This window comes from Barbus barbus, assembly GCF_936440315.1.
Source record: "Barbus barbus genome assembly, chromosome: 35".
Classification (NCBI taxonomy): domain Eukaryota; kingdom Metazoa; phylum Chordata; class Actinopteri; order Cypriniformes; family Cyprinidae; genus Barbus; species Barbus barbus.
The window spans coordinates 14,692,293-14,704,802 of NC_136763.1; the positions used below are offsets into that span (position 1 = coordinate 14,692,293).

Genomic DNA, 12,510 nt, shown 5'->3' on the forward strand with positions numbered 1-12,510 from the left:
GATTATTTCATCAAGCCTGAGAACACGGCCTCATTCTGTAAGACTGTTGATCAGGACACAAACATTCAAGCGGTTCTCAGTCAAGCATTTGGCGAGCTTACAGTTTTGTGTTTAGAATCATTTCTGCTCTTGGCTGATATTTAAGACTGTAGCAGACATGTGAGTATGATAGCAAAAATTGTTACTGGCCATGATTTCATGTTTATATGCAGGCTTCCTTCTTATCACAGGGCCTGGGACAGATTTGTGCAGGATTTAGAGTTGAATTTAAAATGTGCCTTAAATTACAGTTCAGTCCTAGAATTTGAATTGAATTTGAATTTGCAAATACTGTAGAATCCAGAATTGCCACAGTTCCTTTAAAACCACTTCAGATTCCAAAATTCCGCTGTGGCCAATTCAATTCAAATTCACATAATGCTAGTTCCCAAATTATAAAGAAATTGTGAAGTTTGCCACATTGAAGTGATTTTGTGGATCAAAACCAATCCATGGTTTCCTGAAATCTGTCAGCAGTGCTTTATATCCACTATGTCTTGTCTTGAAAACCTTCAGTAAGATTTAAGTGTCACATTCTCTCCAAGTTCTGTTGGAGCAATTTATTGAATCTTTTGTTAATGTTACATCAGCATGAGAATTTAAAAAAATAAGGTTCTTTGTCTTGTGTCATGTCGCAGTTATGAAATGCTCTCATGGATTTTCCTCTGCCACATTAAACTTCAGTAGTGCTGCTTTCTCATCAGTGCAATGCTAAAGGATAAACCTCAGTGCTTTTGTTTGTATAAAACAAGAACTTTACACCAACTCACCTCGGATATGATTAACCTCAAGGTAGAGGTGCTGAAGTGTGGTGGGAACTATAGAGATTTCTGTCAGCTGATTATAAGAAAGATCCAGCTCTACCAGAGATGTGAGGTTAAATGCACTAGGGTCAAGCCCTTCATTCCTCAATTTGTTGTGTCCAAGCCGTAAATAACGGAGTCTATTAAAACCATGAAGGCTGTTTTCGGTCAGGCCAGTCAGAGAGTTGTTGGAGAGGTAAAGCTGCTGGACAGATGGAGGCATATGTTTGGGGAAAGTCTCCAGGAGGTTGTGACTAAGATCCAGGAGGTTGAGGACTCCAAGACCTGGTGAAGAACATGACGAATAGAGGTAACGCTTAGAGTTTACGAAATGATTAACTTTGTTAATGCTTCCTGATAATTTATGTAGAGATGCAAACAATATCGGCCCCATATCAGTTTTTAGATCAGATATTAGAGAGATATTTCATTTGATTTATTAATTGGTGTTTATCAGTATTGTTTCATTTCTAGCAAATCATTTTATTCTGTAGTTTTAATATCAGTGCATCTCTAGATTTATCTTCTGAAATATGTATTAAAAAATATAAAAACCAAAGAATACCTTTTAAGTCGCCCTCTTCAATAGTCGTCAGACGATTGCCTTGTAACAAAAGTAATGTTAAATTGTCCAGATTTTGGAAAGCACCTTCAGAAATCTTTTCGATGCGATTATATGCGAGTCGCAGCTGCTTAAGTCCACTAGGCAGTCCAACTGGCACCCTTGTCAGGTTATTATTATTTATGAAAAGATTTACCAAGCGGGTTAGATTGGAGAACAACACATTATCGAGTTGCTCACTCAGTAGCTGATTGCGATCCAAGATCAACCAACGCAAGTTGGTGGCATTTGCGAACGCTCCGGATCCAAGGATGGTTATATTATTGCCTTGGAGAAACATGTACTGTGTGCGGGACGGAAGACCAGAGGGAAGCTGGGTAAGGCCCCTGTGGTCACAATAAAGAGCTGTTGGCCACTGGATAGGGTAGTCACACTCCAAAGGACAACTTTGTGTGTTAACAGCACGAAACCATCCGGGGCACCCGGAGCACCAATCCATCTGATCTTTCAAAGTCAACACACTTGGCTCTCCCAAGTCGGCCCACACACAGAGAGTAACAATAAAATTGTGCTTATATCCATTCGTCCGCCTGCCTAAATGAAACAGAAACAGCCTTTAACTTTGAGGAATTTAAACTTTGATTAAAGCGTTCATAATTCAAACTACTCACAAACCTTATTTTTTTTCTAATAGCAATAAATAAAAGTTTCCACACGTATTGCTTAGATAAAGATATATAAAAACATTGGCTTATTTGTAAGTTACAGTAGCAGAGCTTTGCATTCTTGCTTATAAATTATATTATAAAAGTAATATGAAAGTGCATTGATGAATTGGCTTATTTGTAAGTTACAGTAGCAGAGCTTTGCATTCTTGCTTATAAATTATATTATAAAAGTAATATGAAAGTGCATTGATGAATGCTACGAGTCTAAGTATGTTTAGAACATGTTTATGATTAATAGCCTACTTTGTTCAAAAATAGATTTTAATAACATGCTAAACAATAATAATTAGTTTCTCAGATATAAAAGGTATTTTTTTGTTTACGATAGTACAAAGTATGTGTGAGTCTATAAAACCTATATATATAGATGCTCCTGATTTTAACATGCTCACAAATGTTTTTGGTTGTTTGTATTTTATTGAATCAGGTACCTGAACCACAAATGAATCCTGATGACGTTCTTCTGATGTTGGTACAGTGCTCTCAGAGGAACACAGTTTGATGTTCAACCACACTGATATTCTATGGTAAAACAAGATCCTTTACTACTGATTGTTTTTTTCTTCTTCTTGAATCCATGGAAATAAGTAAATGTCAGGTACTTGTTTCACTTGTTGAACAGAATCTGTTGCAGGAATGAGTCAAAGTCTGTTCACATCTCTGTGGTTATATCAGTGTGCACAATAATGTGTATTTGACCTTCATTATGTATGTTTTGATTATAGTGTTGTAAATAAAATACAAATAATAAAAAAAAAAAGAAATTTCAGTCTCCTCACACTCTGTCTTGCCTGCCTCAGTCACAGTCACACTGATGGCCCATTAGCAGCTTTAGAGGAGGGCCCTTTGTCTCTCAGGTGAGAACCACTTAATATTCAAGCCCATTACCGCTCCCTCGTATATTGGCTTTCGATCACAAAACATGTCTTTAAAAATTTAATTCTAGCCTACAAGACTGATTACTCAAAAGTCTTATTCAGGACTATTTAGTGTGGCTTTTATGGCCCTTTTTTTCTAAAAAATGCAAACATGTCCATCCATCTTGATCACATATTATTGTAGCACAGTTTGTGCTGAATGCAAAAAAAAAAACATGTAGGTCAATAGTATAAGTAGCTGAAATAAGCATAAATATCAGGGCATGTCAAAACATCTCAAGGGCCCCAAAATCACCTCGGACCCCAGAGGGTTAATTGTAATAATATGCCAAATACAACTTCATGTCTATATAATCTCTATTTCATTGTCAGCCACAGTGTCGCTAAATAGGCAAGAGGCTAAACTGGTTTAAAAATGCTGCTATCCAGTGGTTTTCTTCCATTCTCTTTCGTCACATTGCAAACACATGCATCGTCTACATTTGCGAGAGGAATGAGCATACCTTTCACCTCTCTTCCCAGGCCAATTGTAGTTAGAAGAGCTTCTGAACGGTATATTTGTCAAGACTATCCCTGTACACGTTTAAACTGGGCAACCTGAAGAGTTTTACGCAGCTACTGAAACATTCCTCAATCAGCGATGGCCTTTTCTTCCATACGGCTTATTCTCACTCCTTTTTTTCCCCAACCTGTCTCGGAAGCTTATGATTGGAGTCTAACCACTGCACAACATTTGTTAGAAACGTGTGCTGGCAGCATAGAAAGGACAATGCGACAATGCTGATGTGATTCAAAATCTTTTGGATTTAATACATATCAGATAATGTGTGGATAGAAATCCTGTTGTTGATTTAATGTGACGTTCTCCTTCAAAGCTTGATTTTGAGTAATATACAACTGATGCGGAAACATATTTTAATGCTTATGCAAACCATATACTGTAACATAAACAGCCTCAAGCCACTGACTGATGAACTGTAATATCACATCATTGAGCCTGTGAGAAAGGGGAGTATGTTTGAAGGCAGTATATTTTCTCTTTGCAGACATGCCCTGCACAGCAGTCAGCTCTGGAACATCTAGCACAGAGAGCAATGGTTACAGTCAGACAGCTGGAGGGGGCCTGGGGAGCCAAACAGACCCTGTTCATCTGCGAGAGAGCAGGAGAGAAGAAAAGAAGGAGAGAGAGAGAGTAGTTTAGTTAAGATAGCTTTAGCCCAACACATCAAAGCCCTTCCATAGGGATGAGACAATGTTTTGGTCTATGAAGGTCTGAAAAGTCAGAGTGCCCCCTAGCACTCAAATCCACCATAACAATCACAAAAGCAAGGTTGTTATTGTTTGATATAATATTCTTTTATACTCAGTGTTATTATTTTATATTCAATACTTCTCTAAAATATTTTTTATATAATAACATTGTTTATTACAGTTTTTAAAAGATTTTTGTATGGAAATAGAAAAAGAAAACAAAAAGCACAATGTAATTTGTTATAACTTTACATTGATAATTTAACTATATATGTTGTATAATATATATATTCTTTACGTAATATGTATATGTAAAATATGTATTTTTAAATATATTTCCCAGTGCAAACATAACCCCCAAAATGTTACCATTTAACATTGTTTAATTGTTTAAGTCAAATTTTAATAAGGTAAAATAAATGTTAAAAATATATTTTTAAAACTCTCTCTCTCATATATATGTGTGTGTGTGTGTGTGTGTGTGTGTGTGTGTATTATGTGTATATTATGAAATATATTATGAAACATTTCATCTATAGTAAATGAACACAGACAAGAGTAATAGTTTAGTTTATTCTGAAATTTCACAAAATGTGAAAGGAACAATGTTTTATAAAAATTTTATTTCTCAAGGAAAATGTTTAAATCATCAGGCATAATTTTTATTTGCAAACTATTCAGTTTGATATTCAAATTTGTTTAGGACACCAAAATAAACACGATGTGTGACTGACCCATATAGAGGGTTCGAAACCCCTTACTTTAGTCCTTTGAACTATCTTTGAAGGCTAGACAGGTAGTTTTGATAAACACTGATTTAACTCTGAATGTATGACTTTGAGCTTGAGCTATAGTGTTTTTGAAGGGGTGTTTATGTTATTCTGTTACCTGAAACACTGTAGACTGCCACTGGCTGCCAGATTTTTATTTTTTTCCATTTAAACAGAAGGAAATGAAGAACCTTCCAGTGCTTTTGGAATCTTACTTTGTAACCCGGCAGGCTTTGTAGCTTGACTGCCAAAAAAATAAAATAAAAATAACTGTAGTGCTTAGAAGGAAACACTGGAATCAGAACTTGTTGCTAAATTATGTAGGGTTAAATTAATCAGAGTCTGGATCTCCTTCAGTATATTTAGGGTTATGCATCCATAATTCCTTACACTCATGTTCTCCTTCGTCTCTTGTACTTCTTCACTGTTCTCAATGTTTTCTTCACAAGTTTGCGTACAATTTCCAGTCAGTATAAATTCTGTGTACACTTAGAACCAGTCAAAACACTGCTTACATGTGTACAGTGTGGTTTGTGTTTGCATTTTCATAAGCATACACCAGTCGTGTGAGCTGTTTCTCCCTTGGCACGTTATGACTGAGGTCTTTGTGGATATTTTGCGGTTAGCAGACTGCCGTGGCAAAGTCAGGCCAAGCCAGGAGCGAGTGTGACGGTCAGTTTACAGGGTATTTCAGTTTCTTTACATTTCAGAGCTAATGCAGAGTGTTCTCTCAAAATCTTGTTTCATGGATCTATACTGCATATGTTACTTTGAAAGCTTTGATGAAGCTCACAAACCTTACTTCCTATTGAGATAATATTTTGGCTGCAGAATCACATGCATTTCCCTAAATCGATGCCTAGAGGGCGCTATATCTCAAACTATCTTCACTACTATGCGAGTTCAGATAAAATAGGATAATATCATAATGGTTTGACTAATGCCCCATAGGGTTACTAAAGTGTACTTTGGCATGTTAATTTATTATCGGCTGAATTCTAGCTACCAGAATAGCTATTAGAATCCGACATCTATACAATGGACAAAATTCCAGCAGAATAACTTGCTCTACTTAAAGCTAATAGCTTTAGTCTTCATTTACTCGGAGGTCTTCACTGAAAATAACGTAAGAAAGCATGTCTCGCAGTGATTCAGGTCACCTCTGTTGTCTGTCCTCTGTGTGCTGTAACACAAATAACATCATTCTAAAGTTCAAAGAGCCTAAGTCACGGCGGGAGAGAGATCAGGGACAGGGATGGCAGGAATGTAAAGTGTTTCCTGATGCTTAGTTCACCTCCCTTTGGGATCAGACCCTGTGCGTTCTGGACCTGAAGCTTTTTCTAGAGACAGTCAGTCTACTTGCAGCAACAGTATGGAAAACAATATGTTATAGAGATCGAGTCATCTATGCATCCAAATAGTGAACAGTATGAAGAAGTACTGGGGAGTGAGCAATTCTTATGCTGTTTCAAGTCTATAACTTGAATTTTCTTTCATAATTAATGCTAAAATGTCTAGCTAAAGTTTTTTTGAAAGGTTATTAGGTTTGTTTAGTAAGTAGATCAGCTAGCTAAGTTAAGCCATTTACAGAATTAGACTGACATACTGTATACTCTTGTGAAAAAATACCACTTAATATACTTTAAAAGGGTATAATTATGTAATTTATTCGGACACTTAGTGCATGTTACTTGCAATTAAATGAAAATATATTATGGCTTATTTTGAGATAAAATGCAATTATGTTGGATTGCTTTTTTGACTTAAGAACATATTTTTATGTCAATTCATAATTCATATTTTTTTATAATTATTGTCTTCTGTCAAATGCACTGACAAGCGTTTACTGTAAACTAAAACATACTTTAATTGAAACTTGCATATGTAATTTCCCATTTGTAATGGTGAAATTGCAATTTAGTATTAATTATTAATGTATTCTCTTATTGGTACAACTGATTAGTTACTTTTAAGCTGTATTTGGAAGGCTGACAACGATTTTTTAAATAATTTAAGAAAACCTGCTACACAAATGTGCTAAAACATCCACACCTGTAGTTTTTCAACTATTCACACAGTAAATAAAAATGGGGGCTCCCTCAAGACCTGTGTTTGTGATTCAGTCCTGGAGCTGTCAGAACATGAAGCTGTCTGGCTTTGTGTCCAAAGCCCAGCATCTCTAGCGTGTCACAGATCTGCTTACCAAAAACCAGCTGGCTGCAACCAGCCATCAAAGACCACAAAGAGAGGCCTCTCAGGAGATGGAGGACCTGACATTCCTCAGGATGAGTGCCTGGAGATATGAAACTCCAAGTAGATATGAAACACAAAAGAGATCGAATAACAGACTGTTTAATATTAGCCATTCAGTCTGCATCTGAAGAAAATGTGCTGAATATGTGTCTGTTTTGTAATCTTAAGGGAACATGTTTGCCGTGCCTCTTGAGTGGCTCACAGGTAAGAAGGTAAGTCTGTAGAGTTGTATACAGCTCCCTCATGCATTGTTGATAGTTTGGTCAGTCTTGCAGTAAGAGCCGCATTCTGCTTAATGAGAAAAGCTTGATGTATGCAGACGCAGATGTCCCTAACATGTTCCACAGCTGGGAGTGATCGAGACCAGCCACTCAACGCTGGTGAAAAAGGGACTTGGGATGGAGAAAGGCAAGTCTTCTGTAATTGGACAGGGGTTGAGAGGGGGCTTCGGAGGGTGGAGGCAAAAAAGTTTGTAGGGGAGAAGGGGTTTTTGCAGTCTTTGCCAAAGCCACTTCATTTTGCTACAAGGACTCGCAGTGAGACATAAAGAAGGTAGAGCCTTTGCTGATCAGGTAGGTGTGATGCTGTTTTCTACTGCCTACTTGAAAGATTGATTATTTATATATTTATTCTCGTATTTTGTATTTCTGCATCAGTGGAGACTTTGGATTTGGTACTAAGTGGAACAAGCTCACAGTAGTTGAATACAGGTTGTGTTGCTATTTGGTTGTGTTACGGTTTTTACTTAAAGTACTGTATAGATAAATGAAATGCCTGGGTTTCCTATACCTGACCTGTTAATTTTTTATACAATAGCCATTATTTTTCAGTTTTATCACACACAAGTAACTATTTTTGCCTGATATGCAGTAATTTCAGTATTTAGTTTTTATTCCATTTTTGGTGTCACCTTTCCCTGTTGCAAAACCGTTTTGAAGCAATCAAAACTGATTTTGGGTCTTCAGGCTGATCTGATCTGCTATGGTTACAGATGGATTTTGGGCACTTGTCATCTAAACAATCTGGAAGACCAGCTAGCCACCTGGCTAGAGAAAAAATGCTTAAACCAGTTAAAAATGGTTTGTCTTCACTATTTTACCTGTTTTCCCAGCCTGGTGAGGCTGTTTGCTGATTTAGCTAGTCATACAATGACCAAACCTCTATTAAAACCAGCCAGACTTTGCTGGAAAAAGCTATAGCAAGTAAAATAGCTCAGGGCATCTGGTTAAACCAGTTGGCATAAACTTACATGGGCTGGGTACACCAGCAGTCAATCCAAGGCTGGTTTTACAGCAGGGTAGTCACTAATTACGCATTTTTAATTAATCCTACAAATCTTAAAAGTGTTCTTTCTGTCTGACGCTGTTAAGTCTCTTGCCAGTGACAATGCGGCTAATCGCTCTTCTGCTGTTGGGACTCCTGAATTTCTCGCTGGCTCAGGAGAGAGATCCTTTCCAGTGGCTTTCTTCTCTGCACAGCCGTGGTTATGCCTCTCTGCAGGCTGACAACACCGGAGGAGAATGTCCCGAGGAGTGCGACTGTCCTCCAACCTTCCCAATCGCCATGTACTGCGACAACCGCAACATGAAGCAAATGCCTTACATCCCATCCCGGATGAAGTATGTGTACCTGCAACACAATCAGATCACCTCTGTCCCAGATAATGCTTTTGGAAATGCCACCAACCTTGTGTGGGTTTTGCTGCATGAGAATCACATTAACTCAGTGGGCAAGCAAGCGTTTGCCAAACTGGTGAACTTGGATCGCCTGTACCTGAACAACAACAACCTAACCGAGGTGCCGTCCAACCTGCCTCGCTCACTACGTGACCTTCGTCTCAATCACAATAAAATCACAAAGTTGCCCCCCAACGCTTTTGACGGCATGGAGAATTTGACCATACTTTTGCTCCATAACAACGGTCTCCAGGATATCAGTGGTCTGGAAGGTCTGAAGTCGTTAACTCTGCTGGATGTGAGCGGTAACCAGCTCAAGAAGGTTCCTAATGGTCTTCCTGAGATGCTCCACCAGCTCTACATTGAGTCCAACTCCATCGAAGCAGTTCCAGAGAACTTCCTCAGCCAGTTCACCAACCTGCAATATGTCCGTATTTCTCACAATGAGCTCACAAACAAAGGCATCCCTCAAAACACCTTTAACAACAGCGGTCTGGTGGAGCTGGATTTGTCCTTCAACAAGTTGGAGAGAATTCCTGTTGTTAGTACTAATCTGCAACATCTTTATCTACAGGCCAATCAGATCAAAGGTACAGCACATTTACGTCTATTTTAACACTTGTGTATACACTTTCATGAGTTTATTTTTTAAATTTACTTAAGGAGTAATTATTTCAGCCTTAATTGTTATAATTGAAAAAAAAATCATTGAAATATAATCATAGCCTGGGACTGGAATAGACAAAAGCTTTACAGTACAAAACAATTATTCAGTAAAAAAAAAAATCTAAACATTAAAAAGACAATATAACAATGATATTTTGAAAAAAAGAAAGTTAAAGTTAAAAATATTATATAAATTAGGAGTAATAAAAGTGATATAAAGATATAATTGGCAATGTAAAGTGCAAAATATTAGAACATTATTTAAATAGACATTCTTATTGCTGTTTTGCATAGCAGTTTTAGATGATTATTTTTTTACATTTATTTCTTTTTAAATAACATTTAGTGAGATTTTATGATTACAAACAAACAAACAAAAAAAGTGAAATGAAGAATATTTAAAATGGTATATTTTGACATTCTCGTATCACTCATTTTCTTGTAAATGAATCTTGATTAAGGATGTTAGATTTTTTTAAGGCTAAATTTCGATTAAAAAAAATAAGAAAATGATTTCTTCCAGTGTAATTTTAGTGAAACAGTCTTAACTATTTTCATCCAGTGACTGTTCCCATTCCAGACATGTTGAAATTGCATATAAAACTTGTTTTCCATTTGTTTCAGAGTTTACATTGGGCAGTTTCTGCAGTGTGGTGGATGTTATGAACTTCTCCAAACTGCAAGTGTTGAGGCTGGAAGGAAATGAGATCAGTGCTGGAGACATGCCCTCTGAAGCTGCCCTTTGCCTTCGTCTGGCTACTGATATTGCTGTGTAATGGCAGTTACCAATCAGCAGGGGGCTCTTTTGTTTCCCTCCAACATTATTATATCAGAGTGGCATGACTTTGCATTGATGAACATTTTTATTGTAGGGAAATTTATAGTGCCTTGGGATGTTGTATGAGAGGAATATAATTTCCTGTGGACTTTAGAGAGAAGTACAAATACAGAAAAGGGGGGAAAAGGATATTGAGAGATTTAGATAGGAAATGGAGATCCTCTGTTAAGGGATGTGAAGCTAGCTTTTTTTTTTCTTTTCTCAAAAGCCACATAGCCATTTTAATGTGCCTTTCTGTGCATGTATGCTATGTTTGTGTGATTGAATGTCAGTTGGATGACACTATTGGCAGTGCTAAAGTCAACATTGCAGTTTTGCTATTTGTTTTGATACACATTTGATTTACTTTAGGTTTGTGGATTCATGTCTCTTCAGGAAAGAAGTTTGAACAATGCTGTGAGTATTTATTCTACATGTGAGACCGAAGAACTTGTATAATGTATTGTCTGATACGATATCATCATGAGAAAATGAAAGAAAATCCACTATCTTCCATTCACATCTGAAAGGGGGGAAAGAAAAACTTTGAATGGTTGTGTTTTAAGAACAAATGTATTGCATGTGTTATAAAATGACTGAGGTTCTGATGTTGCCTGTAGACCTTCCGTGTTACACAATAAAGCTAATATTTTGATGTATTAAATGCTTTTACGTGAGTTTAAAACATATCCAAACAAATCATATTTCTCTAGTTCTCTGTGACAACATTCTTTTATATCTAAATTGCTCTTGTTAATGTCTACAAAGAAAATAAAGAGAGATTAATTGAAACCATTTCTATTAAAGAAATCACAACACAAGCAGCTAATCTAATTGACTCTGATATCATAGATTATAACACAATGTTTTTAAGTTACCCTTAAATCAACAATCAAATTTTGACAGATGTTTCTTAATCATTACTTAATATCAAGTTATTGCTATTAAATCTTAATTATATGTTGACGCGTCTTTGAATGTTGATAAGAGTATTTCTACAACCAGAACATTTAGATCTGAATCAAGGAAGTAACCTTCAAAGAAAACTGAGGTTGGGAGAATGTGGCTTTTGAGCTTTATGCCATGAATTGGTAACATATTAATGTAATTCAATTTGCAAGTCGTGTGTTATTAGCCTGCAAGCCTCTGGCAATTATTTTCACATTACACAGTTTTGTTTTGTTTCTTGTTTTGTTTTGTGAAAGAATCTTTCTTGAGAGTCACCATGTATTTGGCTAAGACATCATATTGTGACTTTAGTAAGTGTCGTGTGTAACGGGGAGTATTTCATCCTGCAAAAGTCATCAGTGTTGCCAGATGGGAAATGTCCAGGTATCGTACCAGAAGGTCCAAATTATCGTGTTTGGAAGAAAATGATCGTACACGAGGTAAACGTACAGAATATATTTATATAGAGTAGACCAACAACTTTTTGACACGACCTGCACATTACCACAATAGATAAATAACTAGGCGTAGCCTACGTAAGTGGGAAGGTCCAAACTCAGAATACTGCGTGTTGCCAGATGTTGATGGGGTCCGTTTGCGGTACAAATTTGATACCCCGTTGGTTTAAAGCAGCACTATGTAACTTTTTCTGTGTTCAAAATTTGCTAAATGTATATAATGAGCGAGTAGCTACATCATGAAGTTATCTTCCAAACAGGCTATTTGGCTTATCCCGAATCATACGGTACACTTATGATAATTGCTTATATTCGGACTTTTGTAGCCTGTTCGGGTCGTCGCCGCTGCGGAGTAACACATACCTGCGTGAATCGCCATAGACATAAACTTGGAGAAGTAGCTCCGGTTAGAATGTTCTTCCGCGGGATGCGTGCAGTTCTGTTTATCAACCGCTAGAGCTCCAAAAGTTACATAGCCTGCGTCCCAATGTGCACACTATCCATCCTAAATTCTATGTGATAGTAGTAATTTTCAATACTATTTAGGGCAGATAGGGTGGATAGTATGCACATTGGGACGCAGGGTTGGTGCAGCTTTAAAAGCAGGGCACGGTAGACGTAGGATCCACAGCTAAATGAATTAGTATAGAAGCCCTATATG

At 37.0% G+C, this 12,510-nt stretch overlaps 2 protein-coding genes across 3 annotated transcripts; one reads left to right on the top strand and one right to left on the bottom strand.

Moving 5' to 3' along the window:
• Window positions 1-795: 795 nt before the first annotated feature.
• Window positions 796-7,308, bottom strand: LOC306854786 (keratocan-like; the record flags this gene model as incomplete). Its single annotated transcript, XM_079393017.1, has 3 exons — window positions 796-1,127; window positions 1,408-1,994; window positions 7,235-7,308. The coding sequence occupies 3 exons, from the start codon at window positions 7,306-7,308 to the stop codon at window positions 796-798; spliced, it is 993 nt and encodes a 330-aa protein (XP_079249143.1).
• A 407-nt stretch (window positions 7,309-7,715) lies between these two features.
• On the top strand, window positions 7,716-11,232 carry fmoda (fibromodulin a). 2 transcript variants are annotated; one of them, XM_079393368.1, is made up of 3 exons: window positions 7,716-7,856; window positions 8,666-9,550; window positions 10,251-11,232. In XM_079393368.1, exons 2-3 carry the CDS (start codon window positions 8,671-8,673, stop codon window positions 10,400-10,402), a joined length of 1,032 nt encoding a protein of 343 aa, XP_079249494.1. In that variant the 5' UTR covers window positions 7,716-7,856; window positions 8,666-8,670; the 3' UTR covers window positions 10,403-11,232. The 2 variants fall into 2 exon arrangements, with proteins under 2 accessions (XP_079249494.1, XP_079249493.1); XM_079393367.1 differs by having other exon boundaries at window positions 7,795-7,856; window positions 8,655-9,550.
• The last annotated feature ends 1,278 nt before the right edge of the window (window positions 11,233-12,510 follow it).